The sequence below is a fragment of the Heliconius melpomene genome, chromosome 11 (assembly GCF_056956725.1).
Source record: "Heliconius melpomene rosina isolate 202511_hmr_F chromosome 11, ASM5695672v1, whole genome shotgun sequence".
Lineage (NCBI taxonomy): Eukaryota > Metazoa > Arthropoda > Insecta > Lepidoptera > Nymphalidae > Heliconius > Heliconius melpomene.
In genome coordinates this window covers 2910015-2935422 of record NC_140399.1, presented here as the reverse complement: position 1 = coordinate 2935422, position 25408 = coordinate 2910015, and the positions used below count along the sequence as shown (strand labels likewise).

General features: G+C 31.6%; 2 protein-coding genes across 2 annotated transcripts in view; one reads left to right on the top strand and one right to left on the bottom strand.

Moving 5' to 3' along the window:
* Nucleotides 1-25408, top strand: part of LOC146534345 (uncharacterized) — a 58738-nt gene that overhangs the window by 18555 nt on the left and 14775 nt on the right. The window contains exon 3 of the mRNA XM_085193127.1: nt 22203-22568. Within this exon, the coding sequence (XP_085049253.1) occupies nt 22225-22568 (344 nt within the window). The 5' untranslated portion in view covers nt 22203-22224. The remainder of the gene's footprint in view (nt 1-22202; nt 22569-25408) is intronic.
* Nucleotides 13105-15027, bottom strand: LOC146534347 (uncharacterized). Its single transcript, XM_085193376.1, has 2 exons — nt 13717-15027; nt 13105-13278 (listed from the first exon to the last, which is right to left on the bottom strand). The coding sequence occupies exons 1-2, from the start codon at nt 14855-14857 to the stop codon at nt 13118-13120; spliced, it is 1302 nt and encodes a 433-aa protein (XP_085049502.1). The 5' UTR covers nt 14858-15027; the 3' UTR covers nt 13105-13117.

Genomic DNA, 25408 nt, shown 5'->3' with positions numbered 1-25408 from the left:
CGGCCATCTTGGATTTTGATTTTGTATAGTCCACTGAATTCTGCTTGACAAGCCCTTTCATTTGATACCCGTATTGATAGGATTGAAAAAAACTAACTTGTCCGCCATCTTATAGTGGCGGCCATCTTGGATTTTGATTTTGTATAGTCCACTGAATTCTACTTGACAAGCCCTTTCATTTGATATCCATATTAATGGGATTGAAAAAAACTAAGTTGTCCGCCATCTTGTAGCGGCGGCCATCTTGGATTCACAATAATATTGAATATGGATAATTGTATTGTCACCAGAATCAAAGGCGTATACCAAATTTCAGATCAATCGGTTAACGGGAAGAGGGTTAAATTTCAATTACTAAATTTGACCCAAACAAACAAACGGGGTGAGCTAAATAAAACCGTTTAATAACTATTTCAGGAACTTTCTTACATATGTACTGAATAAAATAAATATTTCACTAAATAAAAAAAAATCTTTATAATTGCGACCAAAGCTTTACAAAGCAATGCTATAATACTATGTAATTGACGTAAACCACAAATAAAATAAAATCTATAAACACATTTCACTTCCATTGTAAAAGGATAATATCTGGTACCAACAAAAAAATGAAGTCCAATGACCTGTTACGGCATTTTGAATGAAAAAGTATTTGAATGGAGAGTGGATGGACACTAAGTGATACAATTTAATATGAGCTTACGTTAAGAGAACAGGATGTTCGTGTTGTTAAATAGTTATTGTTTAAGAAAGGTAGTTATTTTTTTTTATTCTTTAACAATTCGTTTTTATAGCTTTTCGCCTTTTCTTGAATAGCATGGTTAGTTAGGGAGCTAGTGTTAAAACACCCCGTTTACCATCCGTAGTGAGTTACTATACTCACTGAGGGGCAAAACTCTACATCGGACTTAATTTACTAGAGAGGGGAAATTAATATTAATTTAAATATAATAATTCCCCTCATTAGAAATTGAAACAACACAACGTAAAAAATAATTAGACTTAACGATTTAAAAAAAGACAAAATTATTTAGGCTAATTCAAAAAGGTGAACATATATGTACGTAGTAACCTGCATACAGCAGGGTAGGCAGAGGGGATCTAGTGTTTCCCACCGTTTCCCACTTTCCGCCGAATTCTGGAGGAGCAGGCAAATATTACATCTTCTCAATATTAAATGACTCAGTGATTACACACATGTTCTTATGTTCACCATAAACATTTCAGGCAACTGGCTTGTCCACTCCATGTTAATTGTGTTAAGTATACATTAGAAGTTTATTTATTAACGTGTTTTGAATATAAATAACCATTACTAGCAATCAGAGAAATAAATAGAGTCGCAGTAGGAAATTTTCCTTCGTTATATTTTTCTTATAGATTCTTTGTTATCCCGCTGTATATTGCATTTAGCAGGATAAGCGGAGGGAAGTGATAGTGTTAAGTTGTCAATATTTTAGTGGTTGAGTGTCGGAACTTTGTCTTCTTACCAGGAGGAAAATGAAGAAATAAAAATTATTAATTCCCAAAGTGAGAATGGAACCTACAACCGTCGCGTTTACAGTACATTGTGCCGCTGCGCCACCACGACCTATGATAGTTGCTACTAATTGATAATTATATAAATAGTGTGTTTACTTTATTAAAATAATGATAAAATACTAAGATGAATAAAGACAATAGTTTCAAAATTTGACGGAAACTTGGAAATGGATTGTCTTAACTAGTGTTAACCTAGGAACCTAGTGGTTCCCAGGTCGCTTTTGCCTACCATGCTATGTACGGAATACAGCATAAAGCTAAAAAAAATGTTATAATTAATTTATTTATTTATCCCTTTATATTTATTTAGTTATATGTACAGTTAAAAAAAGTGTAAAAAAATACAAGGACAAAACGTTGACCTTCGAATATAAATATATACGGTAGTAACCCGCATATAATCGAATTCAAGGGCGCGACTAAATGTTTCACTAACATAATTTGTATGTTACCTTAACCTTACATATAGATATATTATGTAAGTTTGTAAAAAAAGTAAATTAAGAAATATATTAAATTAAGGAAATATTTAATATTTTCATTTCTTTTCTCTGGTAACGCGCAATGCCTCCAGAAGAGGCAGACAGCCGGGAACGAAAATGTTTTTAAAGGGAACGGGGTGTCTTTACACTAGTTTCCCAGGTTCCCTCTGCCTACAGAAGCTAAAGAAAAATAGTTACTGTAAATAATTAATGTAATTAGAGTTTTGAAATGAAATGTGAAGGTAGTTCACTTATTACCTCCATGTTTGGCAACGTGTTAACAAATATGCACGCGTTTGGCTATTTGGTCAAGGCTTGACACGCGGTTTATCCAATTAAAATCGATTACGGCAAAACATGTTCATTTTGTCTATATTTTGAGATTTGATTAAACAAATTACTGAATTTTAGTTAATTATCTAAATATTTTTTGTAAATTTTAATAGATGTAATATTACAAAATAGCCGAAAAAATTTAAAAGTGCTGTCATAATATAATTGATAGCGACTCGTGATGGTTGTGGGTTCTTTTCTCGTTTGGCGGATACTCCTGCTTTTTTTAAATGGTAAATTTTTTTGCCATTTCTACAGATAAAGCACAATTTTATCAATAAGTTATAGGTACGCCTCACTTAATAAAAAATACAAGAAAACTGATCCTGATACTGTGATTTTCGAATATATACCTCAAAATATAACATTTACTCGTATATTAATTATACTATATATTAATTATACTTTTATATACTATTCGTATATAAAAGTATTATTATAATTACTCAGCGGGGTAGGTCTTGATATTAAAATATATATATTGCATACTATATACTTAACAGCCATATTATATAACTTCGTTTACGCATATTTAAGCAATTATTTAATCCGTTATAACTTAAAGGTTTTTGGACCAGAACCAAACCAGGGTCAATTTTATAGAGGTCATTGTGCAGAAACTTAAATTAAACTTAATTTTAGGATTAAAATTTAGACATACATATTTACATATTTTTGCATATTATACTAAGTAAATATATTAAACTATAACAACTTTCAAATTTAGGTTATTTTTGTAATGATATTATGAATTTCAAATGCGCTTAGTCGAATTTTAAGCTAAACTTTATCATATATAATACCATATTGCCTTATATAAGTTAATTAGGTAAGAATTCAAATACATGCCTACAGGCAGTGACTCAGGGTCGATCAGCCTACACTTACTCTCGATTTCTAATTTGAATAAACATTAACTAACACCTGCTTCAGAAAATTCGATGCAATCATAAGATGGAGATGCAAATTAACTTAGGTTTTGAATGATTATAAATTAATTACATATTTCTTTAGATTTTCTAAATCACATAATACTCATTATATAGAGAAAACTTAGAGGGAAATTATGAACCCGCAACTACGTACACCAAAATAGTGTCGTTTTTTATTTTATTTAATTACATGTGAAAGAATCTTAGGTAATCGATTATTTTTTCCGTCGCAATTACAAACAGACGCTGAGCCAATGCGCTATGATGATTTAATTAATTATTTAATTGTTAATTAAATATACTGAAACGATAAGGTCGTTTGTATTGTCTTAGTAATGACGTAACAGACAAACAGTTAACAGACAAACAGACAATTTTAAATTAAATCCTAATGTTAAAAAAGGTAACAAAGAATAATATATAACACTGTCTCCCATAATAACCCAAACTACACCTTTCTCTCTGAGAAATAGAAGATTTTTTGCGTAATTGTTTATTGTATGCCTACTATTATTTAACGTTATACTTTCATAATATTTTACAATACAGTAAAACTATTTTTTTAATCTAATTAGGTGCGTATGTGAATATTTTTATTTATTTGTTTATTTTAATTTATTTGTATAAGGTGCAACACAAAAATCTTATTGTTAAAAACACATTTTTTGCTTAAATAATATTACAGATATTAATTACTTTGTTTTAATAACCTTTTCCAAATATGTCAATTTTAAGCACAGATAACAAAAAAAATTTGGGAACGTCAATTATAAAAAACATAAGGCTTGAAATTATGGATAAAATTATTATAATAATTTTAAATTATTATTTAACATTATTATATATATTATATATATATATATATATATATATATATATATATATATATATATATATATATATATATAATTTAAACTAAATATAAAAGAATGCATCGGCCAGTTACACAATACGAGACGTTCGTTTCGCTTGCATCCGGTTATTACGGAAGTAACGGTGCAAGTCGCCAAATACGTATACGGCAATCTATCTGCGATAAATAAGGTCTATGACACATCAATAGTGTGTGAATGGAATTTTGATTTTGTTTTGTTTTTTTTTTAACTCATCTTTTGATATACGCGGAGAGGAGAGAGTCTAGTAATAAATATTTTTTTAAACTCTTGAATATCTTGTAATTATGCATTATGTAGCAGGGTGGACCGGGGGAACCTCAAAACATTCCGTTCGTCACTTTTCCAGACTATGTAAAATAAATTAAAATATGTAATGACATAAAAAATTCAAGAAATGTCCCTGACATTGGGAATTGAACTCACAACAATCACTCTCAAACACTCACTGCACTACAATGGTGTCTAATAAAATTAAATGCTAAAATATAAATATATAGCTTAAAGATATTTGAATCTACTACCATAACAAGAGAAAATAAACAGACCGCAACTGCGTCGTATAGGTGTAATTAATTTATTAATATATTTTAAGATTATAATCTAATTTATTACTATTTAAATTCGTACATATGTATGTACATAAAGCAAAATTTCTCACGAACCTAAGCTTTATTTAATAAAAATGAAGACTAAATTGTTTTTTTTTTATTTAAAATTTTATTCACACGTTCAACAAACGGTATGATAACCTAATGTTATATAATTTAGGTTAAGGTTAGGGTCTTGGAAAAGTTATCTAAGAAACGCGGGGCCTATATTGTTATTTAGTTTGCTAAAGTTGTCTGAAGAAACATTTTTTTGCATTTTGTATATTTAAATTGCGCTGTTGAGATCCAAAACTCAACACTAAGCATCTTAACAGTAAGTGCTAAGGTCCCTCTTACCCTCTGCCTATCCTTCTATGTATAGGATACAGCACGAATCCATAAAAGTAATAATTATTTGATTACAGAAATTGTGGTCTTAAACACCTTGTATAGAATATCTTTATTATAATATGAATAGCTTAAATAGCTTAAGATATTTCTGAAACCGAAGTTAGAAGAAAAACATTTTTTTATATGTATACTTTATGTATTAAAAAAATGTTAATTGTAATAATTTACATAAAGCAAGTGCTAACCCACTCCGTTTCCTATGCATTTTAATTCGTTAAGAAAGTATAAAAAGAATTTAATTCCACTGAGTGGGAATTGAACCCACAACTATCAGGTTTACAGTCAGCCTCTGCGCGACGACGGCCCTACACAAAAAATATTCAATTATATATAAAACAGTTTATATTTAAATACGTTTTCCCGAGGTCATAAGTCTGTCACAGATAGTTCATTGTCAAGTAAAAGTTGCTTACATAAATGGCGAGCGTCGTCTAATTGACGAATCGAAAGCTAGACTCACATCCATTACAGAGAAGTGAAGTGAAGTGAAGTGAAGATATATCTTAGATTGATTATGAAACACTTTCGTTCGTTAATTGCTTTGCATGTTTCATGTATGCTGAACCGGAAAGTGTATCGATTTTGTGTAAAAAATCGATATAAGTGAATATTCGATGTTGTTTTATCGAATTATTGTTTGTAGGCTTGTGTGTGATCTGTTGACTTTCATTATGAATCAATTTGTCTATGTTGTTCTTTTTGTTAATTGTCTTCCATGCATTTAATATATATTCTTTTGTATTTATTTTATTTATATGAATAAAAATAAATTAAAAAAAAATATTGTCATTTCGATCTCCTATTTCCATTTAAGCAAAGATAACTCAATACCCAAGCTGTCTAACGAAACCATTGCAATGAAATTCCTTTAAATATATCAATTTTCAAAAATATTCTAAATCGAATCCACAATCTTAAACATTTAAACATCTCCTAATAGCATTATGTTTATATATAACATTATGGTCTCTTTGTCCAATCAATTTAATAAAAAAACGTAGTAGACTTAAATATTTTAGGGAACCAAAAAATATTTAAAACTTTACGTTAAAATTGGTATAATTTATCTCAATTATCATTTCTCGCCGAGTGGCGTCATCATTAAAGTAGAATGCAATTGTGTGGAACAGGCGTGACAGACAGACACCGCACCCAAATTCTTGATGCTTGAGACCTGTATGACAGATTGTATTCACGCGTAAATATTCTATTATATACAGACATAGCTTGAACAATGTATTTACATAAATACCATATGTATATTTGCATAATATATGGTGAAGTCGTCTTGGCGCCAGGACACGAGGGTGCAAATTTAAGCGCGAGGATTGTGGGTTTGACTCCCATTCTGTGGAATTAAATATTTAGTATTTTCGTTTCTTCGCTCTGGTGACGAGGCTATCAGCGTGTCGGTAGTTCCGCTAGTCGACCCGAAGAACGACGCGACTCCAGAATTCGGCGTGAAGTGGAGAACGGAAGTGTCACAACACTAGGTTCCGAGGTTCCAGAGGGAACCTAGAAATCTAGTGTGGTGGTTCACCACGATTGTAGGCTCTATTTCCAGAGGAATGAATTATGTCCACTTCCTTGCTCTAATGGCGTTAAATTTCGCTACTTACGAGTGTCTCGAAATGTATCTAATTCAGACAGAAAGTGGAGGTTCACTCTACCCTCAAGCAAGAGACAGTGTGCAATTTTTAGTCATTTTTCTTATTTAAGCCTACTTAAATAATGCTATAACTAGAAAAACCTTTGTTTTTCAAACATCTATTAAAATCTTTTTAGTTCAAAGCTTGCACAATTAACGATTACCAACATTTATCAGCACCATATAAAATACATATCCATATATAACAAATAATAGTAAATATTATATATAAAAAAAATCCTTGCCGCCATAACGCGGATATAAACGGTCGGTAGCCTATCAATAATCATAATAATAAGAAGGTTTAATCACTCAGCGCGTGACCAATGCCGGCAATAAGGTTGCATTCGTTGCACGACAAAGGCACGACCTCCATTCTAAAGGATAAGTTCTGAACAAAAACTCTATGAAAATATTAATTAGTGGACCATAAAGAAATGTTGTTTTTTTATGATAATTGTCTATGAAAAAGTCTATGGTTGTACAAAAACGAGAACGCAAAAAGCAATTGATGTTCAATGTAAAATTATTTTGTTTTTGTATCATGAACAATTAGTGTGTATTTAGTTGGAAAATATAAGTTTAAATGATTATAATTACTAGTAAATAGAAATATAAGTTTAATAATAATATTTCTTTAAAAGTAATAAGGTAATGCTTTATTCGTAATAATGACATTAATACTAGGTACCTAATGCAGTTCCCCATTAAATATTAATTATTTTTAATATAAAGTTAAAATATGTAATTCCAGTATCTGAAAATCACAAAATTATTTGACTTTCTCTAAGTTTGGCAATTGGATTGGAAAATTGTTTTGAAAATAAATATTAAAGAATTAAAAGAAAATCCATTAAAAGAGCCATCACTAGCTTCATATTAAATGTCAAACGTTAACTTGAAACAAAATCGTTCGAAAAAAAAATTATTACTAATAAAATTACTTGATAATATTAAATATCAAGAATATTTCACTTATATCTAGCACGTAATTAAAATATAAATCAATATAAACGATCATGACAATGTGTATCACTAAAACACATAATAAAAGTAAAACATTAGTTTTTCCACAATTTTCCCGACATTAAAATTAGTCACCAACGACGACGAGCGTGTGAAAAATTCCTAAGAAAATATAATTGTCACTTAACAGCTAAAGAAGAAACTCGTTACGGAAAACAGCAAGAACAATGTAAACCAGTTGTAATTGCAACTAGATTTTATTATAAAACCGGATTCGAGTAGGTTGAACGTCCACTTCAATAATTAAGCTAGCGACTAATTACTTAAATTGTAGTTTATAACAATTTATTGGTTGATATAGCCTCTACAACATTACCTTTCAGTATTCCGTTAGTTATTTATTTAATGTATACATTGAATAAATTGAATAAATGGTTGTCATCGATCCTCACTCCTAGGACTAATAAATTAAATAATTGTCAATTTCCTAGTTCGGTAGACAAAGGGCGGCATTAAGTTTCGCTATTCAACACATAATATCCCGAAAATTGGGCGAAGACAGAGAAATGGAATGTACTATAGATAAAAGGAGAGTATCCTTATTGGAGCATGGTTGGCCGACAGAATCTCCTTTTCCTGGCCGAATTCAAGACATTTTGAAATTAACAGCGAAGGCTTACATTATCTTTGTGTGTGATTTTGTCAACTTATTTTTTAGTTTTATTCCATATTTATATTAATTAAATTACCTACAAATAAATGCATCTATGTGTAATACAACATTAAAATTTACATTTGAACATCACAAAATTACAACAAAAAAGGACATTTGCAAATATAACAAATAAGTACACTTGCGTAACAAAATAATTCAGCATGCGTAGTAAATAACGTTATTCGCAAATCGAACTGCTATATCGCGAATGCTCCCACGTTGTTTTGTTCACCTCCAAGTAGCTGGTCACTGACCATTTTACAGTTAACGAAACTTTAACTAAGGGTCATTGATGATATATATTTATTATTTTCTTAATATATTTGGTGATCTGGATGGGTGATGAGGAGGATGATGATGGTGGATGGATGTATATAGTTTGTCTTTTTTTACATCAATTCCTGCAAGTGTTACAATGTGTTCCAATGTGTTAACCCTAAACTCGAGACCTCTTAGCAACCTCTGAAGACATCAAATATTCAAGTCTTGAAGCCACCATCAGATCAGCTCGATGATACTATCAAGATTTGAGAAGTTTAGTTAAGTCACATGAGGAAAATATACGTAGATATTTTACCTAAATAAAAAAAAACCCTACGATAATTAAAACACTGACGTAGATAAGTTAGTCATAGACCAGAACACCACAACCACAGTACCTAGTGGGTACCTACTTTAAATAAATATAATAAAGAAAATTGTATAATTGCCTGCCCTGCGATTGTATCTCGTGTAGAAGAAAAAGATAGTCGTAGACTAGAATCTCACCTTGAAGACAAAACATATAAGAACTGCTTTAGATCTCCCCTAGAGAATACATAATAAATAAGTTAAATATGACAAAATAATAATCAAATAATAAAGTCACATTTATTTCTAGATTTTGTGAGCTTACTTTGCAAAAGCAACGACTTATATAATAATAAAAAAACGAACCAGTTTCACCAGGATTCCACCAGGTTTTTACACTTAGTCATGATGAACTTCATTGTCGATTAATCTTCATTACATACCTCCAGTCTGCTATAATATCGGGGCATCACAATTTAAGCCAAATTTGTAGAGTACCGTTTTATATGATACAATCACGCTATCTTGCAAAAAATTAATGAAGCAGATATATACATTCACTGTACAAAATAAATTTTAAAGTTAAACTAAGTAAAGAATAAGCTTAACTTAATTATTAATTTAATATTCTTATTTTTTTTATCATCTCTTAAATGTAGGCTATCGAACCTACAACCGTCGCGTTACAGTCACACCCTTGTACCCCTGTGCTGAAAAACATAATAAAGTAAAGTAAATTTAGACAAGATCTGTGAATTTTTTGAATACAAAGAATTAAAAATTCAATCAAATTACCGCAAACATCAGGGTAGGCAGAGGAAACCTAGTGTTAAGATACTCCGTTTCCCACTTTCTGCCGAATTCTGAAAGCTTTGCGGGTTGAGTGACAGAACTCAACTACAAATAATAATTGTAAATTTAATATCCGCTCAGAAAAATACTGGATATCGTAACTCTTAAGAAACTTTTAAGAAGACTGCTGCTCTGTTCACCATACAAAATATTGCAGATGAAGAAACGTTCTTACGTTTCTTCATTGCATGTATGTCTTATACATATAAATATAAATGGCTTAAATTATTAATTTAGACCTTATTTGAAAGTCGTAACGAGGTCGTTCAGCGTCACGACAGATTTGCGAGGGCGAGTGTTGCCTAACCTAACACTATTCAAATCTAACAAACTGGCAAAATTGACATGTTACCTACATAGTGATTGTCTCAATATAAAATACATAATACCTCCAAACCTCTTTCAGAAAAGCTGGTAAAATTAATATTTAGAATAAATACGAACTTTTACGAGAAATAACTGAAAATCGCATTTAAATATGTGCCCATCACGGCACAAACGGCACAAGTGTGCAACTGTAGATACTACAGGTTGTGGATTCGATTCTCACTCGAGGAAGTGAAATGAAAATGAAATTTCATTTACCAGAGTTTTACGAGATGCGGTACGCGGTTACATGACTATCAGTCTCACCGAGTTCTAATGTTTTTCATAATTTATCATTATTTTTCGATTAATTAATATCATTAGTTACATTCTTATTTACCGATAATTAATACCAATCGAATAATTATCGTTTCCTGAAAATCGATAAATAATGATTTAGTATATTACAATCGATCTATATCCGGTATTACTTGAAATACGAGTACAAAAATATATTTGCCACACGTGACTAACAACAAAACCTTCAGGTGCATTCAATAGAAAGCTTCCAAGGTTGAGACTGAGAAGGCGTAAGCTACATACCGAATGACTCAAAATCTGAGTATGAGGTATTGGCTCTTATGAACTATTTGGCTATACTGTGCATGTAGGAATATGGAAATAAAATAGAAAATAAAAAAAGAAGAATATAGTTACACTAAAGGATTTGAACTTCAAAATAAGCCTAATCCCAATATATCCCAAAAATACTAACCAAATAGACTTTTAAGATTCTATGAAAATAAATTGAGAGACGTTCAGGTTTTATCCAATATTATTTGTATATAAATATAATTCAAATTAAAACAAATTATTTTCGCAATTGTAATCTATGTTAAACTTTTCTTATACATATTATAAAAATAAACATAATAGAAAATAAATAGGTATATTAATAAGACATGTGTGAAACGTGGCCTTATAAAGTAATAAATGGAGTTTTGATTAGCACCTCACACCCAAGCTTATTCAATATCCACGTGATTCAACGCCTAAGCTTAGACAATCAAACATTACTCCCATGCAAGGGTAAGGAGTTCAATGTAACTTGTTTAGTTCAAATATGGAAAATCCTATTATTAATAATTGTAGTAAAAAAGCTTTTTATTTTAATGTGCAAACTAGACTTTAGATGATATAATCAGTAATATTAAGTTTTTTGAGTGATAAGTAATAAATATTTCAGTGGTAATGGCATTTAGTTTTAGCTTTTTTATAAGTCCACAGATGCGTCATACTGGTAGCTGACGAGTGATCCTGCAGCGTCTCATATAGGTGGAGAGGGTTTCCGCTGGGTTTTATTGGGTGGTGTAGGGCTATAGCGATGAGTCGCACAGTACCATCTATCCGTAGGACATATCTGTCCTACACACGGATGGTTTGCGTAAACATATATGTATATATATATTATTTTATTTATTGATATATGTTATTTAAATGTTTATTTTATAAAGGTAACTAAAGATTGTGTAACACTGAGGTCAAGTTAACGTGTCATCGACAGTTTTAAATTCAATTTGTAAGGATCTAGTTAGTTTAAAGTTGCAATTGTATGCAGATCGAGCGCCATGTCGCAACCAACCATGATCGGAATTACCTAATATTGCCCACTCGTAGCGCCCCGCTCTGAATGTTAGATTATTTGAATCATACGTCTTTTGTACGTATACGAGACGAGGTTCATGCAAATTTCCACCTTACGGCCTTGAAAGGACACGAATAGAATTTCAATTATTTAGTACAAGGGCTTAAAATTGTGCTTAAAGAACAATTTACTTCGCGCATACAAAATAAGTTGAGAGATTGAGGATGTGAGTGAAATTTCAATTGTTTTTTAGTTACAACGGACCGTCCGAACGTTATTTGATGTTATTCGTATGCTATAGATGTAGTTTACATACGTAAAGAAAAATCAAGGCCATAGTATTATTCATTATAGATAATTTATAATGCTAAACTGTTACGATTTAAAGCGACAAGTTTCCTCTTTTTTACGTGTTTTCTTCAACTCATCGCCTTGGGGTGTTTTCCTTGCTGTACCTTGGAATTTCCACGGCGTCATTAGAAGGCCAGGCTGAATTAACGGTTTGTATGTAAAAAGTGTAACTATTATAGAAGAAGATTATTATAGAAGTTTATAATTATGTTGCAAAAATGTTTTGAAAAACAAATAGGCTTCTTATATTAATATAAGATAAGATAGATATAAAATTGCGACCACCTATGCTATGACCTATTCCAGTCAAATGACGATGATGCAATCTATACAATAAGCCTATTTCATCGTTATAGTAGGTACATGAATGGATTTGACATTTGACAAACGTCGCAACAGACAGTGATTTGAAATTTATTACGCCTAAAAAGTGCTCTTCTATTATAAAACCAAATGTAAAAAGAAATTATTTTAGTATCCCATAAATTTACTTGTTCTATTATAACAAGACTTTTGATAGATAGATAAAGTCACAATTTAAAAAAATAATAGTACATTATACGACCTTATTACACTTAGTGTACTACCTTAGGCATAAGCATTCGAAAATATACATAAAAATAATAATAACTATCTTAAACTAAAAGTAATTCAATATTTAAATTAATCTCTCTCTGTAGGTATGTAACATATCTGTCTCTTTTAAATAGCTTAAGCATTAACGCATCTAGCACTTTACTAGTTTAACTCGAGATCTCAACCAGCGTGTTAGCAATAAAGCAGAAAACCACTTTTTGGTTGATTCATTAAATTACGAATATACTTTTTTATAGAAATTCTCTAAATAAAATACATTATCGATTTTGGTTCGGTTCGGTTCTTTATTTATGGCGCTTCGAGCGTGCCAGTTGAGCACTATTCACTTCGCCAATGTCACGTTGTATGGAGAACACACAAAGGAGGTTGTACGGTAAAAAAGAGATTATATTACACGATAGGAGAATGCATGTCAAAAAGAGTCCAGTTAAAGTGTTGCCTTCACCTATAAAATAAAAAATCATAAAATAAATATATACATGAACATGAGTTAGTAGTAAATAGTATTTTACAAATATATTAATTTATAGTTTAATATTATTATATCTAATATATTTACATAAAAATTTACATAGAGGACTAAACACAAACATTAACAAACATTGAACACTAAGAGGACGGGGAACTTTATAAGGAAGAACATCATATAAGGGATGAATTAATTTAGGACAGGAAAAAAGTATGTGGGAAGGTGAACCGTCGTCCAGCCCACATTCACACAGTGAGTGGTCCCTGACCCTGATCTTGGCTAGGTGCACAGGCGTACAAGCATGCCCAAGGCGCAAACGACAAATAGTTGATAAAACCCTCCGTTCAGTAATTTTTTGAGAAAAAAACCAAGGTCGCCTTGGGATATTGGGTTGAATAGTGGCATAATACTTACCTTTCTGAGATTTTGACAATTCCCAGAATTTAGTCCATGACAAATCCAAATGAGCTTGTGCAAGAGACAGCAGATCCTGAGCCGAAATAGAAAAGTGATCTAAAGTACCACACTGGATGGCTAATTTAGCACAAGAGTCTGCAGATTCATTCCCACTGATTCCAGAATGCCCTGGAATCCATGCCAAAGTAACATCTAAACCCTTTAGATAACATGAGTACAGTTCTTCACGAATCCTTAAAATTATGGAAGATCTCAATCTACTATGAAACGGATTTCCCTTTATAGCCAATATGCAGCTTAATGAGTCAGTAAAGATAACAGTCTGTTTAAAATCGTGGGAGAGTGTGAACAGGATTGCTTCCAACAAAGCAACAGCCTCTCCTGTAAACACAGATGATTCGGGAGGACATTTAAATTGTAATATAATTTTGAATTTTGGTATCCAGCAAGCTGCACCAACACAGCTTTCCTTTGAAAGCTTCGATGCATCTGTAAAGATGAGGACATGGTTTGGCCAATTTTCATTTACCTTGGATTGAAACATTGCATTGGTGTCAACAGCTCCCTTGGATAGGCCAAGATTAGTGATAACAGAAGGATGGTGTACTAAAGCCCGATAAGGCGTACAAAATAAAGGATTAGATGGACTACTGGACAAGGGATGAGGAAGGGAAGTAATTTTAAGGAAGCTATTGAGCAAGTATGGGAGCGGTTTGCCGCGGGGGATGAGGTCGGCTAGCTCAGATAGCTTAGGCAATAAGGGATGGGAAGACAGCTGTAACATTTTGCCTACAAATCGGTCAGACAGGAATTGTCGGCGGATAGGAAGGGGAGGATCCACACACTCCACCTGCAGAGCATTGGTGGGGGAAGACTTCATTGCACCTAAAATAATGCGTAGACACTTGTATTGTATACGATTAAGTTTTTCAGTAGCAACTTTGTTAAAGGGGTCTAGAACAAACAATCCGTAATCAATATGACTACGGATTATGGCATTGTACAGTAGTTTTTGAGTATAAGGGTGTGCACCCCACCACACACCAGATACAGCTCTTAAAGCATTAATGCCTTTTTCACACTTTCTAGTGAGATATTCAGCATGGGCAATTCCATTCAGTCTTTTATCAAAAACCATGCCTAAAAATTTAACATTTTCTGCAAAATTTATGTGTTGATTATCATAAACAATTTCAAAGTTTGGTATAACTCTCCTTTTGGTAAAAACCACCGCCTGGCACTTTGCTACAGATAATGCCAGACCATGTGAAGAGAGCCACTGGTTAAGGTAGTGCAAAGCAGTATTTAATCGATTATCGATTTTATGAAGCACATGTTAAAATTCAAAATGGCGTTGATATTGTTCGAAGTACTGTCATGGTGTCACCTTTATGTTTTTGTACCCGGATTACAATCGATTTAATTTTATTTTAAAACAAGTTGCTTAGTAATTCCATATATTTTTTTATCACTGTTATTTCTAACATAAACATGTTGATTTCTAACATAAACGATTTGCGTATACAAACATAATATTACCAATATAAATCGATAAGAAAACTTGTGAGATTCTTTAAATAATATAGACTTATCATTACATGAATTGATATCTTTTTATTGAACCTAGTGAGGCCAGTCGTAAGCATTTAACTATATACGCGTCTGGTTGTGGGCTCGAGTCGCACTCGAGAAAACGTAATATCTAATATTCAGTTCTTCGCTCTAGTGTTGAGGCAAAGAGCATCTTTGAGTTCTAACACTCAACACCCAAAGAACCCAAAAAACTGGAGAGCGGAGAGTCCAGTCTACCTCTGCCTACTCTACATGTAGGATACAGAAAGAAGCTGAACAAAAATAACAGATAATTTCTTATTTAGCTTTATTTACTACCATTACAACAAAATATATGTAAATAATTCAAATGCGTGTTATTATTAATTTTCTGAATTTCCACAAATCAAAAGATACTTGCTGGGAAACTTATGTAATTATTTTGGTAGGCGGAAACACGTTCCAGTGTAATATCCGCATTAAACAATTAAAATTTAATGAAATCTCTACAACCTTGGACAGTGGTTACGCTATATTTCAATAGATTGCAAAGATCGCTGTGTCTGACGGAATTTCCTTTATCTACTTTGTTTGTTCTTGTTCTTTTTTTTTAAGTTAGCGCATGTAACAGGTTATACATTTAAGGCCTAGTGTTAAAACCGAAGTGTTTCCACTTTCTCCTTTTTTTTAATGCCTAAAAAACTGTTATTTTAGCCCTTTTTGGAGTTAAAAAATAAATTTCAAATAATAATTTAAGATTCATAATGTGATCGTGGTGAAGCCCATCATATGAAAGTTGTTTTTTTTTTTTAAATGAAATATTTTAAAAATATAAATGTATTTGTATACATGTATAGATCATTCAATAATGATCTATACATGTATAAAGAAAATTAAAATGTCTGTCTGTAATTTCAAAATTATTTATTTTTTCAACTGTTTTTCCAAATGCATATGGTAATAACCAATATTAAATATAATAATAAAACTAAAACACAAACAAACAATTATAAACAAATCTATTTACAAATATTCACCTCTAATTACAACTGCTAAGAAAAATCCCGTGGTTTCAGCAGCAAATACAAAACATGAACTTAAATTAGTAAAGCCAGACGCACAGACAAAACTACTGAACATATAAAGTTAACTACTTAGTACATAATATACGACCTTTATAATAAACATAGGTATGGTAGAATACAATTTTTATTTCAACAAAATGGATTCTAAATAAATTACTCACATAAAAAGCCATAACACCATAAACTTAGATAACTGTAAGACCGGCTTTCAGGTTTTTTTACTAAAAAGTAAAAACTCTAGACTTATGAAGGCTGTGCCGTGAAATGCTGTTGGTCTAGTATGCACCGAGACTGCCTTTCACAACTGGCTGGCATTCCTCATGCAGAATGTTATTAATTAAATATAGCTAGTTGCAACACTTACGCTATCTGCTTTAAATTACGTGTTATTATTGTATTATCGAAGCTGTGTTAAATAACAAAAGTTTAAGTAATTTTAGTGGTTTAAGTTCGTATATTTAAATGTTAAAATATGTTTATTTAATTCATATTTCATATTCTAATGTCACCTATTAGATGGCAGTCATCATGTGTAACGTGGGAATACAATTTCTATTTCACTTGCTCTTTCATAATATTACACATATTATACATATACAAAAACACAAAGGGGCTAGTGTGGCTGTAAACGTGATAGGGTGTGGGTTCGATTCCCACTCGCGAAAATGAAATATTTAATATTTTCTTTAATTAACCTTAGTGTCGCAACGCAACGCTTAGGTGGGCAGCGGAGTGTTTTAACATTAGACCACTAGGTTCTCTCTGTCTACATGTTACATGCGGGATATAGCGTGAAGCGTGATAACAAAGAAAAGTATTACTCAATATTAAATTAAATAGGCAATGTCATTTAGAGGCTAACAACGGTTAATTTTATTCCATGTCACAACAAAGGTAATAATAATTGTAAATTGTAGAGCAACGAGTATATCTGACAGCTATTCTTTAAACGTCTATTGAATATTGACGGTTCCGCGTTTGTATAATATACTTTTAGCGTGAAGTCATTATTGTTGAAAATATTCTATACAGCGTGATCTGTAAATGAAATATATATTTTTTTTATTTTAGTCTGAAAATATGCTTTTACTTTCACTGTTTTCGGTTGATTTTAATAATTATTATATAAATAATATAAATACGTAATATTGCAATGAATTTATTCTTCGTATTAAAATTAGTTCCGTAATACAATGTATTAATTAATATATACAGCAAAAAAAAATTAAATTAAATATAATAAATAATCAAAAAATTCTTCCTTAAAGAAAATTTGAAAAATGCCTTGGAATATACAATCGTTCACGAATTTTTACCTCATGTAGAAGACAACAACAGCTATTGTTTACATGATTGTTGACTTAGTCACTTCGAACTGACTGTGTTTTGATCGGACGGACGTCTTTCAATCTTTGCTTCAGTGAAAAAAAAAAGTTAAAATGTCAAATTCCGCGCCATTTTATTGAATTAGTTTTATCATATTTTTGTACAAATTGTAACATGTGAGTGGATAAGATGCCAGGTGGTAATTTAATAAGGAACGAGCGGTACAGGAAGACGCCGCGGACTCCAAGGTCGGCACATGCTTGCTATTACTATACTAGGTCCTTGGTTGCGCCAGTAAAAATACCAAATACGCCGACAAGGTGAGGGTTTTTTTACACATTGAGCTTACATCCTTAATTAAAATGTTATATTTATATAGAATAATAAAAATATTTTAGAACAATAATATACTTTATTACGCTAAAACAATTAGGGTCGTAATTAACGATAATATACGTGTATATGTTGTTATGTCACTAGAGCTAATAGTGTCAAATATTTTCCACTCTATTTTAATTTGGTTATTTTCAATGAATTAATTAATTTGTTGTCAAGCAAGTTATGGTGTTTGAATGGTCAAGTTACTCGATATTGAATTAATACCACCATTAAGAGGAACATTAAAATAAAGCCCTGCTAATTTAAATTAACTTTTGAAACAAATCTTATCATCATTCTGAAGATATCTGAATGGCTTCAATCAACGTATTATTCATCACCTGCCTAACTGAAGGACGACTGCTCGACAGTTGTATGGAAGCTATACGCTTTAATTGATAAGACAGATTAAAAATGTACTTAAAAGGATCTGAAAAGCACTTCCTGTTTCATTTTAAAAATATATTATTAACAATTAAAGACCCTCTTAGTTCTCTATGTATATACATTTATAAAATTACACGTTTATTATGGTAACATTATTGTATAATCTTACAAGTAAAAAATATAAGCAAATAGCAACAGTCAATAACATGTAATCCAGTTTAAGAGTCGCCATTACTAGACAACTTGTAATTATTAAGCACTACCAACATTACGGTTATAAACTTAGACCTTCTAAATAATATTTTTTTTATTTTATGTTATGGTTCCGTATCAGTACTGATTAAAAAAATCTTTTTTTTTGTTAGAACATTTACGCGTTTGTTAGAATTATAAGTCGTTTTTCTTTTTGAGCAAACGTCTCAACTCAAACGGGGTTAGACGCTCCCTTCCCCAATTTTTGCTCAATTTTCGTAAAATTGCATGTTTTGTTGTTTTTTTCGTGTTTCTGTTCTTTGTCGCCCTAAGAAAAGAAACTTCATTTCTCTGATTGAAAATCGATCTCGCAACGAAATATATAAATCATAATAATAAGCCAATTACTAGTAACACAATTAAAAAGCTTCGGGTTATAACTTGTTCTTATCATATTTCATACTTTGCTAAATAAAATCCGGTTCCACCTCATACCGTGTTGTGTTGAATATTTATGGAGTAATTCTTACAATCATAAATTAATTATATTTACTTAGCTTAAAAATTATTTTTGAAATTACTATTTTTATTATTTTCTCTTTATATATTTATTATTATAAAAAAATCGAAATACAGATATAATAATGTATGTCAAATGGTTGTATTTTATTGTACCTTAGGCATTTATCTAGTTATATTTCATAATCATTGATCTTATTCTAGCATCTAGAATCTAGAGTATGAAGTTCTTGAAGTTATTCTAGAGTTCCTTCATAGGTATTCGCAAAATGTTTAAATTGTAATTAATTACACAATCCAATATTATTATTTTCTCATCATTTTCCTCATTTATAACCTTCGTAAGTATTAATAATGAAACATAATATTAAATGAACCACCATAATTTTTTAATACAAAAATAGTGGCTATCAAAATTTAAAATTCAAATTAACATACAAATTCGCTGCCGTATTATTACATGGGGCCGTGCATGTGTCATGTTTTTTATTCGCATTCATCTTTCAAATATTCTCGTTTAACACTTTTTTTTCTGTACGAAGTGAATAAATTATATCTTTATAAAAATACTTAAATAAGTATATATGTGGTTGGAGTAGGTCGAGTAGTTAACGCGATGGTAGTGGATTCCATTTCCAGTCGAGGGATCCCATTTTCATTTCTTCGCTCGGGTAATCAGGCAAAACGCGGTGTTTAGTTCCGCCAAATTGCAATGGAGAGAATCTAAGAAAGCTAACGAAAGGACCATAAGAATTAAGGAACAGCAGAGAATAATGCAGACCATAACTTGACATTAAGTAAAAGGTGGTTAGCCTCGCCGTATTGAGACTAAGGACGGCGTCGCATTACACGCATTTTTATCCGAGTAGGTTGATTGAGCCAAATTAAACCTTTTTCATTGTGAGATTTAAAAATTATACTTAACTTAAAGTATACCAATAATGGTATATTTCAAGTTTTTTTACAATATACAAATAATAACCTAATATAATATGCCTTTTTGAAATATATTTTCATTATTTACTTCTAAGCTCGAGGTAAAGCGCGGGGTTAAGTTCCGCCACTCAACAGGCAATGCTTCCAGAATTCGGGGGAAAATGGGGTAGGAAAATGGGGACTTGTCTACATTGATTGTTGTTAATAGAATTCAATAGTAAAATAAGTATTATAAACTAAAACTGCTAATTGGTTATTAAATATGTGAGGATCAAATGTGTTACAAAATAAAATATAATATTAAACTTTAATTTCACGAGCTGCAGAATTCTCCAAAATCTTAACACAAAGAGATATTTAACATTAAATTTATATTTAATTTTCAAATAAGCAGTTCAGGTAACTTTAATATTCGTTCTAAGGTTAACGGACGATGGACGCTCCAGTTGACTGGCTATCACCAAATCTTTATAGCTTTTCTGTGTTTCAACCAGATTTGCCTGTTTGTCTTAATGGTGACGAGGAAATTGTTTTGCCAACACAATGCCCGAGACCTACATAAGTAGTTGAAAAGCGTGTTAATGAATTTAGCTCATTGTTGTATTTAAATTAGTTTGCTTAACCTGGTTAATAGATCTTGACAATTTTAAGTAATTTTTAATGAACTTGCGACCCAGACCCATGTTCTGGTTCAATTCTTAAATAAGGATTGCATCTTCCATCTTAATACCTTGGAAAATAACTTTGTCTACATAGTAAAATTAGATATTTACTCAGATATTTTAAAGGAAAGACTTCCAAATGAAGTTAACGCGTGCCTTTATGACCAGCATGTTATACCAAATATTAGTTCAAGGCAATGCAAGATCTAACTTGAGCACTAACGGATAAAATTAGTTTTCCTTATACATAAATTTTGTAGTTAATTTTAAATAAGATTTACACAAAGTTATATTCCAATAAACAAGGTGAGGTTCTCGATATATTTTTTCCTTTAAATAAAGCCGTACGCGGGAGACCTTTAATTCGGTTAATCTGTTAAATTAACAGTCGTTCAGCCTTTAATTTCACAACCAACCTCTTGCGTCATTGTATCTTTTTAAATTATAAATACAATTTTCTGTGCTCTTTTTGCTTCATTATAATCTAGGTTAGAACATTTATTTCAGTTGCATTTTAATACTAACTTTGCAATCGAAATCTAAAATTTTACATAATTTTTTCAATTATATTTTCAAATGTTTTCGTTTGTTTTGAGGTAAATTGAAAGAACAATGTTAATTTTTTTGCTGATAAATAGACTACATAGTCTTTGTTGTTTTAATTTATGTTCAAATATTGTAATATGTGTAAAATATCAAAATTAGAAATACATTTCAACTAAAGCCTCGTGTTATTAAAAAATAATATACTCGTAGGTATATGATAATGTTCGATTTTCAAGGCAAAACGCGACGTTGAGTTCTGCCACTCGACACGCAATGCCTCCTGAACTCGGCGGAGAGTGGGGTATGGGAAGGGAGTGTCTTAACACTAGATTCCCTGATTTACTCTGCCTATTCTGCTATGTATGGAAAAAAAGTTATAATTTTGGCAGTATTCTTAAAGCTATTATAGACGAAAGCTTCTCACAACATGCATAGATAATTACTAGACAATACATATCATATCCAAGGAAAAACTTAACTACCGCCAAGGCTCTTGTAACATTGTTTAGACTGAAATACCGAAATACTTTTGAAACGTGACCAATGCCTTTCGTGCTACACCATTTGCAATAAATCGCGTCTAGCGTACCAATGAAAGCAAGTTGAGATAATAATACTAGTTATTACTTCCTACTTCGCGTAATAACACCACATTTTTCGAGATTTGAACCAAAAATATCTGTTATTATTTGAAAAATATGTATTTTATAAGTTTGATGTACTGAAAAAGTGGGAAGCGGAGTATCTTAACACTAGGTTCCCTCTGTTTACCCTGCAGTGTGCGGGATACAGCGTGAAGCTGGTTTAATTTTTTTTACTGTTCCATTAAAACATATAACTATTTAAAATCAAACTTAACTAAAATAGAAATATAAATAATTTTGTCTTTCATCTTTTTCAGATGTCAGTCCGCTCCAAAAGTAATGGATAGCCACAGTAGATCGGCGTCCCCCAGGGAGCCAGCGCGGCCGCAGCACCGTCCCCCATCCCCACCAGCCTCGGGCTTCGACAACCGAGCCTACCAGCACGATGACGCTGATCCAAACCACAACGACTCCTTCACTTCCAACGGACCACACCAACATCAAAATGGCCACAGCAAAGAGCCTAACGGTGATACAAAAACCTTGGAAGCAGTCAACTTAGAACTGATCAACCTTACACCTAAGAATGGATCGAAGAAGAAGGATGTCGAAGTCGATATGAATGCAACCAACCCGTACGACGAGTACTTCGTTCCGGTGAACGAGCACAGGAAGTATATGAGGTTTGTGGCTTTCCTTACACTTAATTATTGACAAAAGACATCGAAAAATATCCTGTTAATTCAATTTTTTTTTTGTTGTTTCTGGTAGCTACGTAGGTACAAAATAAAGTAAAGATGGCTTTGTTGATTTTTGATATATTGCGAGCTGGATTGTATATCCAAACATTATACTTCACCTAACCACAGCTAATATATCTTTTATTTTATGAAGCTTATGTTCCAAAATCAATTTTGACTATTGCTTTAAAAATTTCGAGACTGTTAAAATAAACTAGCTTATAACATTACCTTTTCCAAGGCTTCCATATAAAGTTTATTATTTATACTCCAATAAAGATAGTTATTTAATAGTCTGTCTAGTCTACGAACAAAATCTTAGTTTAGAGAGATATCTGGCTTTACAGGCATATTATCGCTTTATCAACTGCCGACCGATACCTGCAGTAAACGTTAAATTTATAAGTAAAAATTTTACACTTATAAACAAAACTTGAAACTAAGCATTATGGAATTACTGATCCGTTGTCTTTGCGTATTCTAGAGCCAGTGTGTATTAAATTGTGTAACTCAACGCCGCACTTTACCTCAACGGCAGAACGAATATTAAATATATCCGTTTCTTGAAATAAGAATCTCTAGGAATCGAACCCACAACCTGTCGCGTTTAACATTCGAAACATTATGTCTCTTACACACATTTAAGATAATTAGCTTACATATAAAAAAACTTTCTATTACTATATATATAAATAATAATAATTAATCGACAATCAATCTCTTGAATCGACAACTAGAGCAATTTGTAAATCTAAATAACAAGCCTAGCTCTCGTACCGTTCTAAATAGAACCGCTATAGCACGTTCACTTAACTAATAACTTGTATGAACAAACGTCGAATCGAATTCGATGCTTATCTATTAATGATACCGTTCTCAACGGTTAGTATATAATAATAGAAACACTCAGACCCAAATCGTCTGGTATGTCTGTTTACAAGTAGTTTTTCAGCTATGCAATATATATGGCTGAAATTTTGTAGGTACATTTGTGCACTGGCTATGGCGTAATACCCTCTTCTCCTTTCGTCGATATGCCTTTACGTACGCAGTGCTTCGCCTCCACTTTCCTAATGCGAACGGCTAAGTAGTGGAACTCCCTGCCTACTGAAATGTTCCTCTTCAAGTATAACCTGGTCCTCTTTAAAGAACGAGTGAATAGGCACTACCTAGGCAAGCATGCTCCACCATCATTCGCATCGTCACTTACCACCAGGTGAGATAGTGGACAAATGCTTGCCTATCTGCAATAAAAAAAAAAATTAAAAAAAATCGCTCTTTTTAAAAAAACATTCAGAGGCTATCATGGCGCATGCACACAAGTGTATGACTGTTGGATACTGTTGCGAGTTTGATTAAATTTAATTTGAATGAAATATTTAATATGCATTTTCTTTGTTTTGGTAACATGGCAAGGCGCGGCGTTCAGTTCTGCCACTCCATACGGAACGTCTTGAAAACTAGGCGGTAAGTGGGGAACGTAAGCTAACTCTAAGTTCCCAGGTTCAATGTGCGTGAAGATACAAAAACAATTTTTGAGACATTGCGTAATAGGCTGAGATCCCATCCCTAGATATCCCTGAGGTATTGTTTATGTATTTATTTGCAATATTAATATGTATTTAAAGCAAGTTACCAGCTACTAGTTTATATAACGTCAAAGTTTCATAAATTCTTTATATTATGAAATTATTATATTTATGCTAGTATTATTATCCTCAAATTGAATATATATACCTATCTCTCAAATTGAAATAGAAAATTATGCAACAATTGTAATTAAAAATTGTAGAGCACATTCGTATATAGTTATCTGCTGCTTTGTCTTGCGTATGGCAAGGTAGGCATAGGCCGCATAGTTCGTTGCAGTTTTACAAACTCTTTTCACCCACTTATTCGAGACATTGCGTGTTAAGTGGCGGAACTCAACACCGTGCTTTGTCTACCAAAGCGGACCTACTAAAACGTACCCTTTTTAAATATGCGGACCAAGTATGAAATTTGGCTCAATATACATAGACAAGTAAAAGAAATTGTGTTTGAAACTTTTTTTTATATTTTTTTACGTGACCAAAAAACTTGGCATACCAGGTTATTTACGTAACTGTCACAGGTGACATTAGATATGTACATGATAATGTAAAATTCTTAATATTATATTTTCTTATTATTTTGTTTTTGCGCACTACTAAATATATATAATTATTTTCTAACATTTATTTCTATTAAAAAAAAATACTTTGTTATTTAAACAAAAAGACAATTTTAGTATCATATAAAAGATCAGATAAAACCAGCTTTTATTACATAGAAACATTATAAGCATTAATAAGCATAAATATACCTCTATAGTCTATAACATATTAATCAGGAACAACAATTGCAACACTACGTCAATTACCAACAATTTTATTGGCGTTTCTGAGAACAATAAAAAATATCATAATAAAAACTATAATTGCACGATATATAATGTAATTAATATCTGAATACCAATAAAATATCAATATTTCAAATATTCGATTCGATCTATCTAAGACTTATAAGTTCATTTGCTTACATAGCAACGTTAAATAACACCTTTTAAGGTTATAATACGGTAAACGAGTTGTGGCCGTCCTGAAATTAGCGGTAAAAATAGCTGCGGATTAGGATTTTTCTTACATTTGATTGTTTTCTTCCCAAATGAACAATGCTTTGCGCATTGTTCATTTGGGAAGTTCAGTTCAGTCTAATTTCAAAGCGACCACGACTCGTCAACCGTACTATACAAATTGAAATTC

Excerpts from the sequence above, each read along its gene's own strand:
- LOC146534347 (XM_085193376.1), bottom strand. The coding sequence starts at position 14,857 with ATGGTTTTTGATAAAAGACTGAATGGAATTGCCCATGCTGAATATCTC. Across the intron at positions 13,279-13,716 it reads ATTGTCAAAATCTCAGAAAG|GTGAAGGCAACACTTTAACT; the intron begins GTAAGTATTATG and ends TTTATTTTATAG.